Source organism: Larus michahellis, chromosome 2 (genome assembly GCF_964199755.1).
Source record: "Larus michahellis chromosome 2, bLarMic1.1, whole genome shotgun sequence".
Classification (NCBI taxonomy): domain Eukaryota; kingdom Metazoa; phylum Chordata; class Aves; order Charadriiformes; family Laridae; genus Larus; species Larus michahellis.
In genome coordinates this window covers 727634-751978 of record NC_133897.1, presented here as the reverse complement: position 1 = coordinate 751978, position 24345 = coordinate 727634, and the positions used below count along the sequence as shown (strand labels likewise).

Sequence of the window (24345 nt, the reverse complement as noted above, 5' to 3'; positions counted from 1 at the left end):
AGTTGGTAGCCGTCAATCACCGCACTCCAGTTGTGCGTTGTCTTCCCACCGCGTTTCTGTGATGGCAACTATGTCATAGTTTCCCCGCTGTACAACGGCCTCCAGCTCTTCCTGTTTGTTGCCCACGCTGCGTGCATTCCTGTAGATGCACTTCAGCTGGGCTAATTGCCTTGGACTTCACTGGGGGGACAAGCCCTTATTCCCACCTGTCCATGCTCAGACACTTCTGCAGTTGCCAACCCGTCACGGCTCCTCATGTCTTTGCTAGCACGTGGGTCATCTTCTCTCACCTCCGCTGCAACAACAGGCTGCAAGACCCTGCCAGCGCTTTTACCCACCAGCGCTGGCGTGCTGCTCCCAGGCACCGCTTTAGTCTCTGGTTACATCCCCGTCCCCCTGCAAACCTCCTTTAAAGCCCTTTTGGTGAGTCCTGCTAACTCCTGTCCCAGAATCCTTCTTCCCCGTTGGGTTAGGCTTTCCCCACCTGTTGCCAGCATGCCTGCTGTCCTGTGTATCGATCCATGGTCCAAGTAACCAAAGTTCTGCCGGTTGCACCAGTCTCGGAGCCAGGAGTTAATCTCCTGACTCTTCCTGTTTATCCCCTCATCAATCCCTGGGACAGAGGAGAACACTGCTTGTGCTCCTGATCCCTCAACCAGCCGTCCCAGGGCTCTGAAGTCTCTCTTCATTGCCCTTAGACTTCTGGTAGCTATCTCATCGTCACCTGCTTGAAATATCGGCAGTGGATAATAATCCGAGGGCTGAACCAGGGTAGGGAGTTTCCTCCATATGTCCTTGATCCTGGCCCCAGGGAGGCAGCTGACTTCCCTGTGGGATGGGTCCGGTCAACAGACAGGGCCCTCTGTTCCCCTCAGAAGGGAGTCACCCACTGCAATTACTCTCCTTTTTTTCTTGGTTGAGGAGGTCCTGAGTCGTGGGGGTGAGCGATTCGCCCTGTGTGACTCACACAATGGACAATCCTCCCCATCCTCATTTGCCGAGCCCTCCGATTCCAGAGCCCCAGTGACTACAACCCCTCTTTTCTCCCTTGGGGCTGTGGTGATGGTACAGGCAGTACGCCTTTCTGACTGTGGAGAGGTCTCTAGTGCAGACTGCCCGTCATCCCCATCCTCACTCGACTGGCCTTCCTCGTTCAGTACCTCATAGCTGTTGTTCAGAGGTACCGGGGGCGACAGGGGCGGCAAGGAGAGGGTTCGCCCACTGCCCCGACCATGAACTCGCCTCCTTTCGCTCCCTTCATTTAGGCTTCTGCCTCCTGCGTGGCAGGAGCAGGGTACAGGGGCCTCTAGATCCCGGCTGCTCCCTGCTGGGTGCTCCTGTTGCTGTTTGAAGGAGGGCAGAGCCTGGCTCCACCAGTCTGTTTCTTCCTCAGCCTCCCTAACGCTTCTTAACCTTTCGGCTTCCTCTCGCAGCTCCGCCGCCAGGCCGAGCAGCTCATTTACCTGTGCGCAACGTACGCAGCGGTTCTCATAGCTGCCTCCCGTTGTGGGGATACACCAGATACACCAGTCACGAGCTCCAAATACATCATGCGAGAGTCCAGCGCGGCACGCCGTCCCTCCTGCCCTGAGAGACTGTTCGAGCAGGTGGAGCCCAAAGTCATGGACTGAACGGACTCAGTGGACATTTTGGAGGGACGGCCCATAGGCTGAGGGAATGATACCTGGGTGTGTCTGTGTCTATATGTGTGAGAGAGGGAAAAGTGGTGGTGATTAACTGGGAAGTGTAAGATCTGGGCGTGACGTAGATGGTATAGAAAAAGGGGTGGATAACGTCCTGGTTGCAGTGCTTTGCTCCCACAAACACAGCCCGAAGCCGTTCCTTCCCGCACACCCTCCTGCAAACGGCCGCCGCTGAAACCCCGGTGGGGGCGATGCCTTTTGGCCACCCAGCGCTCACCTTCCGTCTGCCCCGACTCCCAAGGAGGCCCGTGGTCACGGGCAGCCTGGCCGGCAGGCGGCTGGGTGCCAGGACAAGGCGGAGGTGGCAGAAGCCCCCCAGCAAGGAGGGATGAGGGGTGCTGCAGCTCCCACCTTGGACCTGCAGCTTCCATGGCGAGGGGTGGTGAGCCAGGACGAGCTGCGAGTCCCAGAGTGGAAGTTTCAGGGGCGCTGGGCTGCAGAGGTGGTCGCAGGGGTGGGGTGCTGGGGCTGCGCTGGTGAGCCAGCATGATCCTCTCATCCAAACACTGCTTCTAACAGCTGCTGAACTGGAAGGGCTTGGCCTCCGCTCGCCCTCACACGAGGGACAGATGCACCTCCTCCGGCGGGTCACACTCTGGCACCACCGGCAGATCCCGGCGCATCCTCTGGTGGCAATTCAGGTGATGCTTCTGGCTGTAGGTCTTGCTGCACTCACTGCACTTGTAGGGCTTCTCCCCGGTGTGGACCTGCTGGTGGATGGTGAGGGCCTGCTTGTCGCTGAAGGGCTTGGGGCAGTGGGCGCAGGTGAATGGGTGCTCTTCACTGTGCATCCTCTGGTGGGTGGCGAGGATCTTCTTGTCCATGAAGGCCTTGGGGCAGCAGTCACGGGAGAAAGGGTGGTCCCCAGTATGGACCCACTGGTGTTTGGTGAGGGTCAGCTTGTCCTTGAAGGCCTTGGGGCAGTGGTCGCAGGTGAAGGGGCAAGTGTACCCTTCGCTGGGTTAAAAACTGGCTGGATGGCCGTGCCCAGAGAGTTGTGATCAATGGGGTGAAATCCTCTTGGCGGCTGGTCACCAGTGGTGTCCCTCAGGGCTCAGTTTTGGGGCCAGTTTTGTTTAATATCTTTATCAGTGATCTGGATGAGGGGATTGAGCGCGCCCTCAGTAAGTTTGCAGATGACACCAAGCTAGGTGGGAGTGTTGATCTGCTCGAGGGTAGGAAGGCTCTCCAGAGGGCCCTGGACAGGCTGGATCCATGGGCCAAGGCCAACTGTAGGAGGTTTAATAAGGCCAAGTGCCGGGTCCTGCACTTCGGTCACAACAACCCCAAGCAACACTACGGGCTTGGGGCAGAGTGGCTGGAAAGCTGCCCGGCAGAAAAGGACCTGGGGGTGCTGGTGGACGGCCAGCTTGACATGAGCCAGCAGTGTGCCCAGGTGGCCAAGAAGGCCAACAGCATTCTGGCTTGTATCGGGAACAGCGTGGCCAGCAGGAGCAGGGAAGGGATGGTGCCCCTGTACTGGGCACTGGTGAGGCCTCACCTCGAGCGCTGTGTTCAGTTCTGGGCCCCTCTGTACAAGAGGGACGTTGAGGTGCTGGAGCGTGTCCAGAGGAGAGCGACCAGGCTGGTGAGGGCTCTGGAGACCAGGGCATGTGAGGAGAGGCTGAGGGAGCTGGGCATGTTTAGCTTGGAGAAGAGGAGGCTGAGGGGAGACCTCATTGCCCTCTACAACTCCCTGAAAGGAGGGTGCAGAGAGGTGGGGGTTGGCCTCTTCTCCCAGGGGAATAATGACGGGACCAGAGGAAATGGGCTGAAGCTGCGGCAGGGGAGGTTCAGATCAGCTATTAGGAAGAATGACTTTACTGCAAGAGTGGTCAGGCACTGGGACAGCCTGCCCAGGGAGGGGGTTGGGTCACCATCCCTAGAGGCGTTGAAGAAACGTCTGGATTTGGTACTTCAGGGCGTGCTCTAGTGGCAGAGATCGTAGGGGTTTGGTCGGACTCGATGATCTCAACGGTCCTTTCCAACCATGGAGATTCTATGATCCTATGAAGCCACCACCAGTTTAGTAAATTGTTCAGGTTTAGCGGGTCACAGAGTCTCTAAGAAGGCCGCCCAGGTAGCAAACGGGGAAGTTGGGTATCTGGGTTTCAAGGTATCAAAGCACTTGCAGAAGAGAGAAAAGCGGCTGCATGCAGGGTGGCAGTGCCAAAAACTGAGACACAACTGAAGGCATGTTTGAGGATGGCTGGATTTGGTCGGGTTTGGATCCCAAAGTTTGTGCTAATAACTAAATCGCTATACAACGCCATCAAAGGACCCGGAGAATTCTTAGAACGGACCCTGGAGTGTTGGAGGCGCTTTGACGAAAGCAAGCAGCAGCTGATGGAAGCCCCATCCCAAGGCCTCCCAGACATGGCAAAGCCCTTCCAACTGTGTGATTCCTGCCTCGGTCCCTCCTCGGCAGCAGCCGTCACCCAGTGGTCTCTGCAGGCGGGCAGCAGTGGCAGTGATCCTGCGTGGGGAACTGCTCACACACCCTCCCTGCTCATTCTCCCCAAACTAAGACTGCAACTGCAGAGCTGCATCCTCCGAGAGCACGTTCCCAGCTCCGTGCTCCCTGTGTCAGTCGATCCCTTGCGTCCGCACCGGGAAGCGCAGGGTCTGTGTTGGCTGACTTCCTAAAGCTGCTCAGGGGTCAGGCTGTTGTCCCGAAGTGAGGGTTCTTCACCCGCTGTGCGAGGGCCAAACCACCCACTCAGTCGAGAGATTTGGTTTTATTTCAGTTCTGCAGAATCGCGTGCCGGGCATTTAACAACAGCCAGCACGCACAGGTTTCAAACCGCCCAATATTTATAGTGATAAAATACAGCTGATTGATTAATAATGATTCATTCATCACTCCGAACTACACATATGCATCTAAGCTCATGTTTAAAACATTTAGGGTTTAGGTTACCTGGTGAGCACGCTCATTATTCACAGAGGGTGTGTGTTTTAGCGTTACAATAGCCCAGGATTGCCTTGGGATACACTCTTGGCTCAACTTCGGTCCAGAAGTTGCATTTTTTGCTGTCTTATGGCTAAGTCGGCAACTGCAAAAGAACACGTAAGACACGTGGTTTCCTTTCACATCCTGCTCAAGGACAGGCACCTTCTGGGACGTCTCAACCACGTCCCAACCCAAACTGCTTGACAAATTTTTACCTTTGCTCTTTCAGCTTCACAAATGCCCTCTTTGTCTTGGATTGCTTCCCATTCTTCCCAGTTGCTTTTTTCTTCCGAGCTTACCTCTCTGTCTAGTTGAGCCCTATCGGGTCTGCTCAGTCCCTCCAGGTCTCGAGTCATGAGCGCGAGAACTGGCCCCTGCTGTCTAGTGCTGCTTCGTTGCGGCATCAACTCAGGCATTTCCTCGCGCGGCCGGATCATCTTCCAAGCCGTGTGCCGCGCAGTGTCACGAGCCCATCTCTAAGTCGCATCTCTTGATGGCCTGAGGTGTCAAGGGCCCACCAAGCTATGAATAATTCACCATTATTTTGCCAGTTCAGATCCACCTGGGCCACTTCAATCTTAGCAGCCCGATACACGTGCTGGCTGTTTTGATGTTGCTCAGTGGCTCGACTGTTGGGTATACGGGCATCTACGTGACGTACTTTTACAACCAGCTTCTCTATCTGGGCAGCAACATCTCGCCACAGTGGGGCAGCCCAGGTGGGTTTGCCTCTGCGCTGCCAGTTGCTCTGCTTCCACTGCTGTAACCGCCCCCAGAGCATTTGCCACCATCCGTGAATCGGTAAAAAGCGCTGGCCATTTCTCTCATTCAGCAATGTCTAAATTCACCTCTGCAAACCGGCTCAATTCACCTTGTCCTTCAGCGGCTTCTGCGACTCATTGTGTAGGACTCCACACAGCAGCCTTCCACCTCCGACGCTTCCCCACAATGTGACAGGACCCATCAGTGAACAGGCTCTTCTCATTTTCCGGTAATTTATTATAGAATGGGGCCTCTTCAGCACACGTCACCTCCTCTTCTGGTTATATTTTGAAATATTTGCCTTCTGGCCAGTAGTCCGTGATCGCTTCCAGAATTCCTGGGTGACCGGGGTTTCCCATTCGAGCCCGCTGTGTGATCAGCGCGACCCACTCACTCCAGGTAGCATCAGTTGCGTGACGTGTAGAGGGGACCCTCCCTTTGAACATCCAGCCCAGCACCGGCAGTCGGGGTGCCAAGAGGAGCTCTGCTTCGGTGCCAGCCGCTTCCAAAAAAGCTTGAACCCCTTTGTATCCTGCCCATCTCTCTTTCTCAGTTGGAGCATAGTGGCCGCGGATCCTCTGTATCCCCAACTCCAAAACCCCAGGGGCTGACCTCGAGTCTCCCCTGGTGCTTTTGGCCAGAGGCTCCAGGTAGGGCCGTTCTCCCCTTGCTCTGCCCGGACGGGCCCCAGTGCTGCCGCATGAACTATTTCCCGTTTAATGTGGTCAAAGGCTTGTCATTGCTCAGGGTCCAACGTAAAATTGTTTTTCTTCCAGGTCACTTGAAGGAGAGGGCTCACCATCAGACCGTAATCAGGAATATGCATCCTCCAAAAACCCACAATGCCCAAGAAAGCTTGTGTTTCCTTTATACTCATCAGTGGAGACAGATTTTGTTGATCACTCCCATTGGGATCTGATGGCTTCCATCTTGCCATTTTACTCCTAAAACCTAGATGTCCTGTGCAGGTCCCTTGACCTTACTTCATCTTATGGCAAAACCGAATTTTAGGAGGATTCCAACTATTTTATTCCCTTTCTCAAAAGCTTCTTCTGCTTTGTTCCCCCATATGATGATGTCATCAATGAACTGCCAAGGTTCCGGAGCTTCACCCTTCTCCAGTGCTGTCTGGATCAGTCCACGGCAAATGGCGGGGCTGTGTTTCCAGCCCTGAGACAGTCGATTCCAGGTGTACTGGACGCCTCTCCAGGTGAAAGCCAACTGTGGCCTGCACTCCGCTGCCAAAGGGATTGAGGAAAACACATTAGCGATACCGATTGTGGCATACCACTTGGCTGCCTTGGACTCCAGTTCATATTGGAGTTGTAGCACATCCAGCATGGCAGCGCGCAGCGGTGACGTGCCAGGCCATGGAACCCACACAGTCCAGTAAACCCGGTTGCCCCTTTCCTCCAGCTGGCCAGAGACGGGGCCCCTCTAGTTCTGATCATAGTATTTGCTACTCACTTCTTGCAAAAGTGACTTGCAAGTCCCTTCAAGAGGATCAGAAGCGAGATCAGGCCTTCTGCTCTGTCTGGGGAACTGCCCACTGGAAACTGGAGCGGCATTTCTCCTGGAAGAATCCCCTTTTGTGACTGTGTTCCTTACAACTCATGTACTTGTGCCTGTGGGGTCGAGGTAGGTTTTCCACTCCACTTCCTCATGTCCACTCCGTGGTCGCGTAGGTAAAACCACAGGGTGCCTTGTGGTGTGTACTCTCTGTGTCCTCTCTCTTGAGCAGAGGGATGCTTTGATGACACCAAACTGGGTGGGGAAGTGGACGCTTTGGAAGGGAGAGCCACCTTGCAAGAAGACCTGGATAGGCTGGAGAAGTGGGCTATCAAGAACCTTATGAAGTTCAACAAGGACAAGTGTAAGGTCTTGCACCTGGGAAAACATAATCCAGGAGTGCAGACCAGGCTGGGATCTACGCGGCTGTGGAAAGGGACCTGGGGGTCCTGGTGGACAACAAGCTCGACAGGAGTGAACAGTGTGCTGCTGTGTAGTTGGCTCCCAGCTGTGGCTGCGCACATGCTCAAGCGCACGTGATCCTCTGCAACGGTCTCTGCTCCCCACGGCAGACAAGCGGCCAGGCAGCACCTTCCTCTTCAGGACAAACGCAGCCCGAAGCCGTTCCTTCCCGCACACCCTCCTGCAAATGGCAGCTGCTGAACCCAGCATGGGGGCAATGCCTTTCGGCCACCCAGCGCTCACCACTCATCTGCACCGACTCCTGAGAAGGCCCATGGTCACGGGCAGCCAGGCCAGCAGGTGCCTGGGTGAGGTGGAGGCAGCAGAACCACTCCATCAAGGATGGTCGAGGGGTCCCGCAGCTCCACCCTCAGACCCGCAGCTCCCAAAGACGAGGGATGGTGAGCCAGGGGGAGCCGCAGGCACCTCAACAGCAGTTGCGTGGGGCACCAGGCCGTGGAGGTGGCCAGATGCTGGGGCTGCTGTGGGTGAGCTACCATGTTCCCCTCATCCAGAAAAGACTCAGAGCTGACTCACGAGAAGGGCTTTGACTCTGCTCGCTCCTGCACTGGGGACGGACCCCCTTCCACCCGCTGGCTGCCCTCTGGACATGCAGTCAGGCCCTGGTGCACCTTCTGGTGGCAATCCAGGTCCTGCTTCTGACTGCAGATCCTGCTGCACTCGCTGCACTTGTAAGGCTTCTCGATAGTGTTGTCCCCCTGCTGGAAGGTGAGGGCGTTCCTCTGTTTGAAGGTCTGAGGGCAGTGGGTGCAGGTAAATGGGCGCTCTCTGGTGTGGACACGTTGGTGGAAGGTGAGAGCATTCTTGTGCTTGAAGGTCTTGGGGCAGTGGGGGCAGGCGAAGGGGCGCTCCCCAGTGTGGACCCGCTGGTGGTCACTGAGGGTCTTCTTGTGCCTGAAGGCCTTGGGACAGAGGGCACAGGCAAAGGGGCGCTCCCCAGTGTGGACCAACTCATGGACGGTGAGGGCTGTCTTGTTTCTGAAGGCCTTGGAGCACTGGGAACAGGTGAAGGGGCGCTCCCCAGTGTGGACTCGCTGGTGGTTGGTGAGGGTCGTCTTGTCCTTGAAGGCCTTAGGGCAGTGGGTGCAGGCAAAGGGGCGCTCCCCGCTGTGGACCCGCTGGTGGATGGTGAGGGTCTTCTTGTCCCTGAAGGTCTTGGGACAGTGGGTACATGCGAAGGGGCGCTCCCCAGTGTGGACCCGCTGGTGGTCGGTGAGGGTCTTCTTGTCCTTGAAGGCCTTTGGGCAGTGGGTGCAGGTGAAGGGGCGCTCCCCAGTGTGGACCCGCTGGTGGATGGTGAGATCCATCTTGTTCCTGAAGGTCTTGGAGCAGCCAGCGCAGGCAAAGGGGCGTTCCCCAGTGTGGACCCGCTGGTGGACCATGAGTGTCTGCTTGTTCCTGAAGGCCTTGGGGCAGTGGGTGCAGGCAAAGGGGCGCTCCCCAGTGTGGACCCGCTGGTGAACGGTGAGGGCATTCTTGTGCCTGAAGGCCATGGGGCAGCTGGCACAGGCAAAGGGGCGCTCCCCGGTGTGGACTCGCTGGTGGATGGTGAGGGCCGTCTTTTTCCTGAAGGCCTTGGGGCAGCGGGCGCAGGCAAAGGGGCGCTCCCCAGTGTGGACCCGCTGGTGGTCAGTGAGGGCATTCTTGTGACTGAAGGTCATGGGGCAGTGGGAACAGATGAAGGGGCGCTCCCCGGTGTGGATGCGCTGGTGGCGGACCAGGTGGTACTTCTGCCTGAAGCGGTGGCTGCAGTGGCTGCAGGCGAAGGGCTTCTCACCGGTGTGTATGCGCCGGTGGATCAGCAGTTTATGCTTATGACTGAAGCGCTTTCCACAGTCGGCACATCCGAAGTGCTTCTCTCTGCCATGCACCTTCTGGTGTGTCACCAGGATCTGCTTCAGCTGAAACCGTTGGCCACACTGTGGGCAGGAGAAAGGCCACGCCACTGTGTGCATTTGTTGGTGCTTCTTCAGCCCCCACTTTTCCTGTGGCAAGGGGCACCTCAGGCCAAGGGGATGGTGCTGCGGAACCCGTCCAACCGGCCCCGCAGCCGCCTGGTACCCACCTGGCTCAGGGCTGCGGTGCCTCCGCCGCGCCCCAGGGCACTCTGGCACACACGGCGTCTCTTCTCGCTCCATCTTGCAGATGATCTCCGGCTTGACGGCGCACCAGCCTGTGCGGGCAAGAGAGAGAAGCACCCTCTCCCGCACTGCCGGCACAGCGGCACCGGCTCCCCCTGCCCACAGGCCCAGCATCTGCCCCCGCTCCGCTCCTCTCTCCTCACCCTGCCCGCACACGCCTTCGCACCCCCCTGCCCTGCGCCTCCAACGCCATCGTCAGCTTTATTCTACTCCGCTCTCTGCCATTCCTCTCCGCTCTCCTCAACACCACTCCAGCCCACTCTCTCTCCCAGCACCGCTCTCCACAGGAGGCTGCCGGGCAGGGGAAAACCTGCAATCCCAACCGCTCGGGCAGCGCTCGGGCAGCAACACCAACAGCAACAGCTGGCCTTTGGCTTTCAAGGGCTCCAGCTCAGCTCGAGAGGGCGATTCCAGCTCCAGCCCAGCCCGGCGGCACCGCACACAGTCCTCACCCAGCCAGGCCACCGCCTGGTAGTTCTCCAGCATCACCTCCCGGTAGAGCCGCCGCTGCCAGCCCGCCAGCTCGGCCCACTCCTCGGGGCAGAAGTAGATGGCCACGTCCTCGAACGTCACCGACATCTGCGGCAAGAAGCTGCAAGGCACGGCACCGTGACACCAGGCTTGGCCCGAGGCGCAGCGAGGACGGACGCTCCCTGCCAAGCACAGCGTTTGCAGGAAGAAATGAGGGGCAGAACTTCACTCACCTGCCAGCCGCTGCCTGCCCTTCCACCCACAGCCTCAAAACCCCCCGGGAAAGGGACCCACCGAAAGAGCGTCGCTCTCCTGCTTTAGCCCCAGCCAGAAACAAAGAACCACACTCGCTCCACACCCCCGAGGACCCGCTCGCTCCTCACCCTTTTACCAAAGGCTAAAAGGGGCCAGGCCGCTGCTCACTTATTCACCCCCCGTCCCCTGTTGCATGTGGAGGAGAATCAGAAATAAAAGGCAAAACTCGTTTAAACAGATGATTCAGCTGCATGCTAACGGTATTTAAGGTTCTATATTAAAAAGCACTTTGGTAAAAGTAAGACTAGCGAGCTGCATGGGGGAGGTATGGCAACATAGAGAAGTGTCAGAGCAGAAAAGACAATTGTCAAAACAAAGACAAAAGTGGGAAACATCAAACCAAGTTCATGGCAGACTAAAAGGTCATCTTTTCTACATTAGGAAGAACTTGCACACCCCGAGGAAGTTTCCGTAAGCCAAAGAAGACAAAAGGTTCCTGCTCTTTCCTGCATCCAAGCCTCACTGAGAGCCCTGACAGCATCTGTGTACCCAGCTTCCTTCCGGCTCCCGACTTCACACACACCTCAGCTGAGGCCCCTCTCCCTGATTTGGGGCCACTTCTTGGTCCCAGAATTACCATGTACCAAACACGGATGCTGGGGAAGAAGCAAGATGAAGGACCCGTACGGGACGACAGGAAAAGGGGCAACGGTCACAAACTGGAACACGGGAAATTCTGTCTGAACCTAAGGAAAAACTTCTTTCCCCTGAGGGTGGCAGAGCCCTGGCACAGGCTGCCCAGAGAGGTGGGGGAGTCTCCGTCTCTGGAGACATCCCAACCCCGCCTGGACGCGTTCCTGTGCCACCTGCTGTGGGTGACCCTGCTCTGGCCGGGGGTGGGATGGGATGGGCTCCAGAGGGCCCTTCTGACCCCGGCCAGTCTGGGATTCTGTGATACCGTGGAAGCAGACGGTGATGAATAAGCTCGACCAGTACAGCGAGACAAAACTCCAGATAACTTGGATGGAATCTTTCCTGCAAAACAGGAGATGGGGGAACAGCAGGACTAGGGATAACTACCAGGAAAGAACAAGGTGGAAGCGCCAGGCCTGCGATGTCCGGGTGGGACCGTTCTGCCTTGGAGGCCAGAAAGACAGTTTAGTGTGAGGTGGCACCTTCTGAGGAAGGAAAGACTCGGGACGGACATCAACGTTCTCTTCTGGGCAACGGTGACACGTCGCAGGTGGGACACAATTTGAGCCTCACGAGGCTTTAGGAAGTTCTCTTCCTCCCGCCGCTCCGTTTTACGAAGCGAGCCGTGCCGTGCTACGGCTAAGCCGGCGCCAGCGCTCGGCGAAGCTCAGGGCTCCCACCCCACACGGCTCTGCGCAGACACCAACCACCAACGCGCAGCCCGCGGGCGGGAAGGGGTGCGGGTTCCCCCAAACCGGGGACAGGACTTCGGACGCGTCGGGCGGCTGGTTTTAGGCCCCGGCCATGGGAAAGACGAGCGCTGGCAGAGGATGGCGGCCTGGGGAGGGCGCTGGCTTTCCCAGCCCCGGGAGAAAACTCCTTTTCCCCGTCACCGAGCTCACGGGCGCGGGGGAAGGCAAGCGGCCCCACCGGAGCGCTCGGCCAGGCCCCGGGCGGGCGGAGGGAAGGCGGCCCCGGGCAGCGCCCGCCGGCAGGAGACACCCCGGCGCCGGGCCGCGCTCCCCAGCTGAGCCCCGCCGGGGCACGACCGGCGAGAGGCGAGGCCGGGGACCCCCCCCCCGCCCCCGGGGCGACCCAGGGAGGTGACCCCGCCGGGCCCCGCCCGCCCCATCCCCGCCCCGCCGTACCTGCCCGCCGCCGCCGCCACGGCCACGGCCGCTCCGCCCAGCCCCAGAGCCCGCCGCCGGCCCGCCCCCTCTGCCCCTATTGGCCCGCCCGCCCCGCCGCTCCGCTCCCATTGGGCGAGGCGCCCGCTCGTCTCGGCCGCCCTCCCCTCCCCGGGAGTCACGTGACGGGAGGGGGGCGGGGCTCCGTGTGGAGCCGGTGGGTCCCGGCCGTTCGTTGCCGGGAGAAGCCGAACGGCCCGGAACGCCTCGGGAACCGGCCCCGCTCCGCAAAGGCCGCCCGGCCTGGCCCCGCCGCCGCCGGTCTCCCCTGGGGCGGCGGTTCCCAGCGCTCCCGTTCAGCCTCGCTCCCACCCTCGCCCCGCAAAGCGCCGCTCGGGCTCGGCCGCCCCCGCAGAAACGAGCGTGCCCCGGCTTTGTCTTTTTTTCGGCGCGGAAAAAGCCCGCCGCAGGGTGTTTCTGGAACTTTCCTCGCCTTGATGTGTGTGAAGCAAACTCTTCACCGGCCCCCCCCGTGTCGCGGCAGGCGCTGAGGTGCCCCGTGCCCGCCGCGGGGTGACAGCGCACGGGGGGTCCGCGCTGTGTCCCACCTCCCGAGAAACGGCGCTTGGAAGCTCTCCGGACCCTACATCCAGAGCGCGTGGCGCCCCTGGCATTTAGACGCCTCTTGGTGGAGCCAGGAGCCAAGTGATTTTTGTGCACCCTCAGCGAGTTTGCCGATGACACCAAGCTGTGCGGAGCGGTCAATACGCTGGAGGGAAGGGATGCCATCCAGGGGGACCTGGACGGGCTGGAGAGATGGGCCCATGCCAACCTCGTGAAGTTCAACAAGGCCAAAGGCACCTGGGTCCGGCACCTGGGTCGCGGCAATCCCAGGCACAAATCCAGGTTGGGCGGAGAATGGCTTGAGAGCAGCCCTGAGGAGAAGGACTTGGGGGTGCTGGTGGGCGAGAAGCTCAACACGAGCAGGCAATGCGCACTCGCAGCCCAGAAAGCCAACCACATCCTGGGCTGCATCAGGAGAAGAGTGGCCAGCAGGGCGAGGGAAGGGATTCTGCCCCTCTGCTCCGCTCTGGGGAGACCCCACCTGGAGTCCTGCGTCCAGCTCTGGAGTCCTCAGCACAAGAAGGACATGGACCTGTTGTAACCAGTCCAGCAGAGGGACATGAAGATGATCAGAGGGCTGGAGCCCCTCTGCTGTGGGGACAGGCTGAGAGAGCTGGGGGGGTTCAGCCTGGAGAAGAGAAGGCTCCGGGGAGACCTTCCAGCCCCTTCCAGTCCCTCAAGGGGGCCTAGAGGAAGGATGGGGAGGGACTCTGGATCAGGGAGTGTAATGATAGGACATGGGGGAACGGCTTCAAACTGAAAGAAGGTAGATTTAGACTGGAAATCGGGAAGAAAGTCTTTACTGTGAGGGGGGTGAGCCCCTGGCCCAGGTTGCCCAGAGAAGCTGTGGCTGCCCCATCCCTGGAGGGGTTCAAGGCCAGGCTGGATGAGGCTTTGAGCAGCCTGGGCTGGTGGGAGGTGTCCCTGCCCATGGCAGGGGGGGTTGGAACTAGATGATCTTTAAGGTCCCTTCCAACCCGAACCGTTCTGTGATTCCTGTGGGGGCTCTGTCTGGGTTCCCAAATCCATTCTGGCTGAGGTTGAGAGCACGACCTTCTGCGGCGTGGAGACCATAGCTAAGCTCCTTCGGAGAGGGTGACGACCACCAACAGAACTCACCTGTTGAGTTGGCAGAGCTTCAGTTCCTTCCTGCATGCCCTTCCCCACGCCCGGCTACACCCCACGCTGTCTGACACCCACACGCTGTTCGCCCGCCCGGTGCCCGGTGAGCTCCCTGAGGCTTCATTTTAAGGGCATGGCCGCCATTGCCCTGGCCAGGTGCATCCTCATCAATGTCTCTCTCTGGAGCTGCCGGCTCCGGAAACCCCCCTGTACACGGAGATCTGCAGCTCCGGTTCTGGCCAGGCAGGTTTCCTGGACGAGTCGGCAGCCTTTCCGTGCTCTCCTGTGCAAACTGCCGTGCAAACTGCTGCGCGCCCTGACTGTCGTGCCGTGCCCTGTTCGCCCGGTCTGTTCGCCCACCCATGGAGCCTGCCCTTGTCGTGGTGCTCCCAGGTGACATCCACCCGCTGCTTGCTTATTCAGCTGACTCCCAAAAGGCTTCTTTCATGAGGGGGGAGCGGTCCCAGCGAGTACGCCTCCTTTAGACCTGCCGCCGGGGGTGCTGGCTCCCCCCACGCCTCCTCAGCAGCCCACCCACAAGCTGCCGGTTTCTGGCACAGGCTGGCTGCTTCCCCTGGCTTCAACAAGCCCCCAGAAGAGCCCTTTGCCAGCCCTTTTTGCCGCGATTTCCTTCCCCAGTGTGGACTTACCTGCACTGGAGCTGGTCTCCTCGGTGAGGAATTAACTCCCTGCTTCCCCTCGTCAGGCGGGTGTTCAGCCACGTCCAGGAAAGCAGGGCTCCACCGCGCGTAACGGTTACTTGGGAAGGCAAACTCCACGACTCCGAATGTCCCCGCTTTCCTTCTTCTTCTTCCCATTTTATACGCTGAGCGTGACGTCAATACGGCATGGAATATTCCTCCGGTCATTTGCGGTCAGCTGTCCTGGCTGTGTCTCCTCCCACGTTCCCGCGCACCCCCAGCCCGCTCGCTGGCGGGGTGGTGTGAGGAGCAGAAAAGGCCCCGATTGCTTGGGGACAACCCAAACCACCAGTGCGCTATCACGCTATTCCCATCCCAAATCCCAAAGAGAGCACTATACCTCTACATATAGGATGTGGGTGCCCGCCAGAAACAGCCGTGGGAATGCAGGCACCTTTCCATGCCTTCATCAGTGGGGATGCGCCCGCCCACCCACCCAGTTGCGGGATGCAAACACCCAGCAGGACAACTGCCAGATAACTGCCGTCAGGACGCAGCACAGTGCAGCGAGCTGTGCCTCTCCGGAACAGCCACGGCCTTTCCCTTTCAAATATTCCACCATTTTATCAGAGTCGTGCCGTTGTTCGGGGGTGAAGTCCCAGAGCACCGGGAGTGAGGAGTGCCCTGGATCCCTGCCCATGCTGTCCCTCGTGCCGTGCCGCCCCTGACGATCCAGCCTCGGGGCACAGCTCTGGATGGTGGTCTTAAATAGTTGTGTAACCCCAAACAAGACCCGAAGCCCATTCAGGAGACACAGCAGGGGGATCGTGCTGGTTTGAGCACCCCAAGGACAAACAAAGTTCTGAAAAGCCGTTGTACCTGGCCCGGAGGAGGAAAGGGAGGCGAAAGATCTGGGGAAAGCATCGCCCCCTGTTTCCCACCTAGATTGGGTGCGATCGTTAATAAATCCCGAGAGGTGGTGCCCGAGGTACGGGCAGGACAGCAATGCCGCATAAACAGCCCAACATAACCATCTGAACGGTGCTGTTATTGTATCATAAAGTTATGTTATTGTATCATAAATTGATATTACACAGGACAGCAAGATTATAATCCCGATCCCTCTCCCAGAGGCGACAAACAGCACCGTGGGGGGTTTACAGGGCATACAAGAATGTACGTAACACAGACATGAGAACAAACAAAGCAACGCTGTGACCAGTGACTATTTAACTAATACAATAAATACATACAAGAAATTTCATTTTAACATGCTCTGGTCAGATCTGTTGTTATCTCAAGCCTTCGAGCGCCTCGTTGGGCATCAAAACGGACTGTCATGGTTTTGCCTCAGCCGGCAACAAAGAGCCACGCGGCCGCTCTCTCACCCCCACACACCAGTGGCGGAGAATTGAAACAAAAAGGCAAAACTCATCAGTTGAGATAAAAGTAGTTTAACAGAACAGCAAAGGGAAAACAATAATATTGATAGAGGAATGTACAAACACGATTACGGCACCACCGCTCACCCACCAGACCCAGGACGCCCCAGCCCGCTCCAAGCAGCTGTACGGAATACCCATGTCCCATGCCAGTTCCTTGGGAAAATTAACCCTATCCCCAAGGGAACCAGGAGAGCAACACAAATCATGGGTTGCACCGATTTAAAGGTCTTTCCATTCCAATCCCCAGCCCGGGGCCCTTTGGGCCAGGTTACGGGGTTTGACGTTGCAGGGAAATCCTCCCCTTGCTCCCACCCGGCTCCAACAAGGGGCTCCTGCTCGAGTAATTCCCGTAACACGCAACTCAAGTCCCGGGTTTAACTTTACTCCCCGGTTCTCCGCCTCCTCTGCCCCAGCACAGTCGCACCCGGCTCGGTGCAAAGGGGAGAAATAGCAACGAAAATAGGATTTTTGGCAGCTCCTGACAGCAGGAGCCTCCAGTACCCAAGAAGAGCACTTACATTTCCTTACACTTTAGTTTTCTATTATTATTTCTTTTTCATTATTAAGGTATATTCATCCCAACCCACCAGTTTCGCCCTCACTGTTACCCTCCCCGGGCTCTGCAGCCCTGCCGGCGGCTGCTCCTGCTGTACGGCCGCTCTCCCGTGTGCCAGCCCGTATCGGCTGCAGCTCGGCCTCGCCGTGCTCCAGCGCTGAGGAGCGGGGCCAGGCGCATCTCCCGGGCCAGGGGCCGGCCCTGCCTCCCGCCTCATTTGAAGTCCCTGCTGTCCCGGCAGCTGGCAGAGCCCCGCTCCCCGCCGGCGCTGCCGGCAGAGGGTGGCCGTGCCCAGGACACGCCTGGCCTTTGGTCCATCTCCTGGAGGATGCAGAGCACCTGCTTGTGCCCCCGTGCCATCCCTGGGCAGCTCGGACACCCCCAGGCACCCAAGTGGCACTAAACACCCAGGTGGGGGCAACTGAACAGCGCGGCAGTTCTCCTCCAGTGGCTGCGATGGCAGGTCTATGGTGACTGTGATGGCAGCTCTGCAGTGACTGCGAAGGGCTTGGCCTCCGCCCGCCCTCACACTGGGGACAGACCTTCCCCCTGTTGCTGCCCACCCTCCACCACTGTCGGAAGGCTCCGATTCACCTGCTCGTGTAAATGCAGATCGTGCATCTGGTTGAAGGTCTTGGGGCACTTGTAGGGCTTCTCATCAGCATGGACCAGCTGGTGGGTGATGAGGGACTTCTTGTGCTTGAAGGCCTCGGGGCAGAGGGTGCAGGCGAAGGGGCACTCCCCAGTATGGATGCGTTGGTGGACTACCAGGGTCTTCTTTCGCTTGAAAGCCTTGGTGCAGTGGGCGCAGGTGAAGGGGCGCTCCTCGGTGTGCACCCGCTCATGGACTATGAGGGTCTGCTTGTCCTTGAAGGCCTTGGGGCACTGGGTGCAGGCAAAGGGGCGCTCCCCGGTGTGGACCCGCTGGTGGTTGGTGAGGGTCTGCTTGTCTCTGAAGGCCTTGGGGCACTGGGTGCAGGCGAAGGGGCGCTCCCCGGTGTGGACCCGCTGGTGGATGGTGAGGTTCCTCTTGTCCCTGAAGGTCTTGGGGCAGCTGGTGCAGGCAAAGGGGCGCTCCCCGGTGTGGATCCACTGGTGTTCAGTGAGGGTCTTCTTGTCCCTGAAGGCTTTAGGGCAGTGGGCACAGGCAAAGGGGCGCTCCCCAGTGTGGACCCGCTGGTGTTCAGTGAGGGCATGCTTGTCCCTGAAGACTTTGGGGCAGTGGGCGCAGGCAAAGGGGCGCTCCCCAGTGTGCACCCGCTGGTGCATGATGAGAGTCTGCTTGTACATAAAGCTCTTGGGACAGCGGGTGCAGGCGAAGGGGCGCTCCCCAGTGTGGATCCGCTGGTGGATGGTGAGCTCTGTCTTGTTCCTGAAGCTCTTGTGGCAGTGGGCACAGGTGAAGCGGCACTCCCCGGTGTGGACCTGCTCATGGATGGTGAGGCCATTCTTGTCTCTGAAGGCCATGGGGCAGCGGGTGCAGGCGAAGGGGCGCTCCCCGGTGTGGACGCTCTGGTGGCGGACCAAGTGGTACTTTCGCCTGAAGCAGTGGCCGCAGTGGCTGCAGGTGAAGGGCTTCACGTCAGTGTGCACTCGCTGGTGGCTCAGCAGCTGATGCTTCTGAGCGAAGTGCTTCCCACAGTCAGTGCAGCCAAAGGGCTTCTCCCCGCTGTGCACCTTCTGGTGGGACGCCAGGATGTGCTTCAGCCGAAAGCTGCGGCCACACTGCTGGCAGGAGAAGGGCCGTGCACCTGTGTGTATCTGCTGGTGATTCTTCAGGTCCCAGCTCTTCTTGAAGCTCTTCCCACACTCAGTGCAGGTGTGGGGTCTGTTGGGGGCTGGGGGGCCAGAGGGGGGTCGGGCTGACAGCAGCTTTGCTGAGATGCCTCCCCTCCGCTTCCCGCCTCGCTGAGGAATCCCCGGGAGCAGGGTGGTGGGGTCTGGCAGCCCCCTGGGGACCTCCCCATCCTCCCTCCACATCGGGACATCACCGTCTGCTGGGGAGGAGAGGTCGGGGTCACTGCCGGGGATGGCATGGACACATGGGACCCCTCCCCACGGGCAGTGGCACGCGCAGCCCAGCAGCCCCCCACCCTCCCTGGGGCACGGAGCAGCCGGGGCCAAGGGGATGGTGCTGCCGGAACCCCCCAAGCTCCCACGCAGCCGCCTGGTACCCACCTGGCTCAGGGCTGCGGTGCCTCCGCCGCGCCCCAGGGCACTCTGGCACACACGGCGTCTCTTCTCGCTCCATCTTGCAGATGATCTCCGGCTTGACGGCGCACCAGCCTGTGCGGGCAAGAGAGAGAAGCACCCTCTCCCGCACTGCCGGCACAGCGGCACCGGCTCCCCCTGCCCACAGGCCCAGCATCTGCCCCCGCTCCGCTCCTCTCTCCTCACCCTGCCCGCACACGCCTTCGCACCCCCCTGCCCTGCGCCTCCAACGCCATCGTCAGCTTTATTCTACTCCGCTCTCTGCCATTCCTCTCCGCTCTCCTCAACACCACTCCAGCCCACTCTCTCTCCCAGCACCGCTCTCCACAGGAGGCTGCCGGGCAGGGGAAAACCTGCAATCCCAACCGCTCGGGCAGCGCTCGGGCAGCAACAGCAACAGCAACAGCTGGCCTTTGGCTTTCAAGGGCTCCAGCTCAGCTCGAGAGGGCGATTCCAGCTCCAGCCCAGCCCGGCGGCACCGCACACAGTCCTCACCCAGCCAGGCCACCGCCTGGTAGTTCTCCAGCATCACCTCCCGGTAGAGCCGCCGCTGCCAGCCCGCCAGCTCGGCCCACTCCTCGGGGCAGAAGTAGATGGCCACGTCCTCGAACGTCACCGACATCTGCGGCAAGAAGCACGCCCGCCTCAGCGCCTTCCCCCGCACACTCGCCCAGCGCCTCTGCCCAAATCCTGCCGCTGCTGCCCCACGCCACCAACCGCGGCAACGCCAGCCCCTGGCGTCCCCGCAGCCGGGGCGCGTGGGGAGCGCGCGGGCTGCCACGGCTGCAGCTCTGCACAACCTCAGCAAGGGCAGAGCAGGGCGAGCAGACGGGTTGATGGGGAGCGCCGGGGCGGGCGCCCCCTCGCCCTCACCCCCACCTTGCCGCAGCAGCCTGGAGCCCGGCGCGCCGCTGGCTCTCCACGGGGAGACGGAGGCCCGCACAAGGCCTTCTCCGGGGAGATGCAGGTGGGATGCTCCGCGTTCCGCAGCAGATGCCCGCCCGGCACCAGCCGCAGCGGCGCAGCGAGGACGGACGCTCCCTGCCAAGCACAGCGTTTGCAGGAAGAAATGAGGGGCAGAACTTCACTTACCTGGCAACGACCCAGAGCCTGAAATACTACTTGACCCAAAGAGCGTCGCCCAGGGAGCCCGGCGGCGCAGCGCAGAGGTGACAATGAATATACAGTTTTGGGGAGGTCCTGAGAGCACCCAGATCAGACACAATGCACGGCATTTGCGCAGCAGCATCGGGCCCGAAAGTGACAGGCCTGGGCAGGAGGAAGTGGGTTTCTCCACTTCCGGGGCGCCGGGCTCCGGGGCGGGGACGGGGGGTCCGTCGGGGCTGCGGGGCGGCCGGCGGAGGGCAGAGGCCGTCGGGGCCGGGGTCCCCTCCCGGGGTCCCAGCCGGGGGACCCCGCGGCAGCCGCCGCCCCCCGCCCCTACCTGCGCCGGGGCCGCGCCGCCAGCCCGGCCGGGCCGCGGGCACGGAGAGAGGCGGCCCCGGCAGCCGCCCGCCGCCTCAGCCCGGGAGGGCCGCCCGCCGCCGGGGCAGCACGGGAGGTGTAGTCCTGCCGCTCCGCCCCGCTCGGCCCGGCCCGGCACCGGGCGGCGGGTGCCCCCCCGCGTCCCCATCGGCGGGGCTGCGGGTGCTCCCCTCACACCCCAAACCCCGCAGAGGCGGGTGCCCCCCCCCGTGCCCCAAAGGCCCAAAGGCTGGGAGGGGGGTTCCTCCCGTGCCCCCCCCGGCTGTGGGATGCGGGTGCCCCCCTTATATCCCTCGCTGCAAGGCTGCGGGTGCCCCCCGATGACCTCACCTGTGGGATGCGGGTGCCCCCCTTATGTCCCCCGCTGCAAGGCTTCGGGTTTTCTCCCCCGGTGGCCCCACCCTGGTTGTGTCGGCCTAAGAGGGTTGGCTCTGGAACTACAGACTGTTGCACGCCCAGGGCCTTCACGCAGCTTTCTTTCAGCTCGAGCAATTGGCTTCCCCCTTCCAAGCATGCGTACCATCGCCCAGCTGCGCCCTTCTGGGCTACTCCCTCGGGAGGGCAGGATCCATTTAGGATTGAGTTTGAGACGAGGAAAGGGCCCTGCACTGTATCATCATCAGGCGTGCGCGTCTTCTCAGCCTCTTGAACCGCTCCTGTGAGGGAAAGGACCCCCTTTTCCCAATCCGAATACCATCGCTCAGTCTCCTTAAATGCAGCGGAAGAGAAGAATAAAGTCGTCGCGGTCCCCTCAGTCCCTTTTGAACACGCCGCAGTACGAAGCACGGGTGACAAACCCCCACTCCGCCCTTAACGGATCTCACAGGTGCAACGCGCTTAGCCTCTGATAAGTCCCGAGTTCATCCTTCGGGATCTTGTGGACCTCCGTATGCTGCGGAGTCCAGTCCCATTCCCTGTTCTTCTCAAGCAAGTCATACGAACAGCGGGCAGTCACTGGGAGCTCTGTCGTATGCCGGTATGATACCCAGCGACCCAAAGGACTTAGGAGCTGCTGTAACTTTCTCTTCTTACCCGGTGTCCGCCCCTTCTCCGTAGCTGACAGGGTATCATCGGGTACCGCAACTGCTGCAGCTTCCCACCAAGCTCCTAGAAATTTAATTTCTTGTCCGGGACCCTGATATTTGGAAGGCAGAATTCAGAGTCCAGAGTGGCATCAGCCACTTGCCCTACCTGTTCTTGGCTATTTGACCCAACGCGGATGTCATCTATGTAGTGATATATACGGCTGCCTGATGGCACCTCCACCGCGTTGAGAAGTTTGGCCAAGGCCTTATGGGCAATACTGGGGCAGAGTTTATATCCTTGGAGGAGTTGGTTAAAGGTGTCTTGTATTCCTGCCCAAGTGATGGCAACCTAGGGCTTATCTTCTTTCCTTAGAGGAATCATAAAACACATGTCCTTAACCTCTAGGGCGGCCATACGTGGGCGGGCGGCTGCCTGTACTGCTGTTACTTTTTAGGTTATGTTTTGGACAGCAGCAGTTAACGGTGGGGTGTTACTGTTCAACCTCACGGAATCACGGAATCACGAAACGGTAGGGGTTGGAAGGGACCTTTGGAGATCACTCAGTCCAACCTCCCTGCCAGAGCAGGTTCAACTAGAGCAGGTTGCGCAGGAACGCGTCCAGGCAGGTTTTGCGTATCTCAAGCAGGAGACTCCACAGCCTCTCTTGGCAGCCTGTGCCAGGGCTCTGCCACCCTCAAAGCGAAGAATTTTTTCCTTATATTCAGACGGAATTTCCTGTGTTCCAGTTTGTGACCATTGCCCCCTGTCCTCTTGCTGGGCTCCACTGAAAAGAGCCTGGCCCCATCCTCTTAACACCCCCCTGTAGATATTGATAATCATTCGTGAGATCCCCTCTCAGTCTTCTCTTCTCCAGACTAAACAGCCCCAGGGCTCTCAGCTTTTCCTCATCAGAGAGACGTTCCCTTCCCTTGATCATCTTCGTAGCCCTCCACTGGACTCTCTCCAGTAGTTCCTTGTCTTTCTGGAACTGGGGAGCCCAGAACTGGACACGGTACTCACTAGGGCTGAGTCGAGGGGGAGGATGACCTCCCTCAACCTGCTGGCCACGGTCTTTTTAATGCATCCAAGGATACCATTGGCTGGAGGAATTGGGGTTGTTCAGCCTGGAGAAAAGGAGGCTGAGGGGAGATCTTATCGCTCTCTGCAGCTCCCTGAAAGCAGGGCGTAGCCAGGGGGGGTCGGTCTCTTCTCCCGAGGAACGGGCGATGGGACAAGAGGAAACAGCCTCAAGTTGCGCCAGGGGAGGTTTAGGATGGATATGAGGAAAAATTTCTTCACCGAAAGTGTTGTCAAGCGTTGGAAGAGGCCGCCCAGGGCAGTGGTGGAGTCGCCATCCCTGGGGGTATTTAAAAGCCAGGCAGACGTGGTGCTGAGGGACATGGGTTGGTGGTGGGCTTGGCAATGTTAGACTGATGGTTGGAGTCGATGATCTTAAAGGTCTCTTCCAACCTAGACGATTCTATAATTCCATGATCCATGGACACATTGCTGGCTCATCGTCAACTTGCTGTCCACCAGGACTTCCAAGTCCCTCTCTACAGAGCTGCTTTCCAGATCAACCCCTGACCTGTACTGGTGTGTGGGGTTACTCCTCCCTAGGTGTAGGACCCTACACTTGCCCTTGTTAAACTTCATTATGTTCCTCTCCGCCCAACTCTTTAACCTGTCCAGGTCTTGCTGAATGGTGGCACAGCCTTCTGGTGTGTCAGCCACTCCTCCCAGTTTTGCGTCATCAGCAAACTCACCGAAGGTACACTCTGTCCCCTCATCCAGGTCACTGATGAACAAGTTGAACAAGACCGGACCCAGTACTGACCCCTAGGGAACGCCGCTGGTCACAGGCCTCCAACTAGACTCTGCGCTGCTGATCACAGCTCTCTCAGCTCTGCCATTCAGCCAGTTCTCCATCCACCCCGCTGTCTACTCACCTAACCCACACTTCCTAACCCTAACTATTAGGATGTTATGGGAGACAGCGTCAAAAGCCTTGCTGAAGTCAAGGCAGACAATGTCCACTGCTCTCCCCTCATCTACCCAGCCAGTCATGCCATCAGAGAAGGCTGTCAGATTGTCCAAGCGTGATTTCCCCTGGGTGAATCCATGATGACAACTCCCGATGGCCTTTTTTTTCTTCTACATGCTTAGAGATGACATCCGGGATCAGCTGTTCCATCACCTTTCCAGGGATGGGGGTGAGGCTGATTGGCCTGTAGCTTCCCAGGTCCTCCTTCCTGCCCTTTTTGAAGACTGGCATGATGTTGGCTTTCCTCCAGTCCTCAGGCACCTCACCTGTTCTCCAGGACCTTTCAAAGGTGATGGAGAGTGGCCAAGCAATAACATCTGCCAGCTCCCTCAGCATTCATGGGTGCATCCTATCAGGGCCCATGAATTTGTGGTGCTCTAACCCGATCGTCCTCAACCAAGGGAAAATCTGCCTTTCTCCAGACTCTCTCTCTTACCTCCAGGGTCTGGGATTCCTGAGGTCCAGCCTTAGCAGTAAAGACTGTAGCAAAGAAGACATTTAGTAACTCTGTGTTCTCTGCATCCTCCATCACCAGGGCACCTACCTCATACCTACCACCGTCCATGTTGCTAACAAAGATGTTAAGCAGTACAGGTCCCGGCACTGACCCCTGAGGAACACCACTCGTCACTGGTCGCCACTTGGGACATTGAGTCATTGACCGCAGATCTTTGAGTGCAGCCATCCAACCAATTTCTTATCCACCGAGAGGTCCATCCATCAAATCCATGTCTATCCACTTTAGAGACAAGGGTGTCATGCAGGACAGCACAAGTCCAGGTAGGTGATGTCAGGTGCTCTTCCCTTATCCACCAACGCTGTAATGCTGTCATAGAAGGCTACCAAATTGGTCAGGCACAATTTGCCCTTAGTGAAGCCATGTTGGCTGTCACCAGTCACCTCCTTATTTTCCATGTGCCTTAGCAGAGTTTCCAGGAGAATCTACTCCATGATCTTGCTGGGGCACAGGGTTGAGACTGACAACTGACCAGCCTGTAGTTCCCTGCGTCTTCCTTTTTTCCCTTTTTAAAAATAAGGGTTAAGTTTCCCCTTTTCCAGTCAGTGGGAACTTCACTGGATTGCCGTGACTTCTC

At 59.1% G+C, this 24345-nt stretch overlaps 1 protein-coding gene and 1 pseudogene across 6 annotated transcripts; both read right to left on the bottom strand.

Annotated features, from left to right (window-relative positions):
- Window positions 1–1459: 1459 nt before the first annotated feature.
- LOC141738517 (uncharacterized) lies at window positions 1460–2889 on the bottom strand (annotated as a pseudogene).
- Window positions 2890–4426: 1537 nt separating this feature from the next.
- On the bottom strand, window positions 4427–20242 carry LOC141738508 (uncharacterized). 6 transcript variants are annotated; one of them, XM_074573777.1, is made up of 5 exons: window positions 19576–19611; window positions 19192–19318; window positions 18664–18771; window positions 17155–18482; window positions 4427–9281 (listed from the first exon to the last, which is right to left on the bottom strand). In XM_074573777.1, the coding sequence occupies exons 2-5, from the start codon at window positions 19316–19318 to the stop codon at window positions 7923–7925; spliced, it is 2922 nt and encodes a 973-aa protein (XP_074429878.1). In that variant the 5' UTR covers window positions 19576–19611; the 3' UTR covers window positions 4427–7922. The 6 variants fall into 6 exon arrangements, 5 of the variants coding, with proteins under 5 accessions (XP_074429878.1, XP_074429877.1, XP_074429876.1 ...); XR_012585407.1 differs by lacking the exons at window positions 17155–18482; window positions 18664–18771; window positions 19192–19318; window positions 19576–19611 and adding exons at window positions 10004–10204; window positions 11358–12024 and having other exon boundaries at window positions 4427–4759; window positions 4872–9583; XM_074573776.1 differs by lacking the exons at window positions 17155–18482; window positions 18664–18771; window positions 19192–19318; window positions 19576–19611 and adding exons at window positions 9476–9583; window positions 10004–10204; window positions 12119–12163 and having other exon boundaries at window positions 4427–9395.
- Window positions 20243–24345: the final 4103 nt, after the last annotated feature.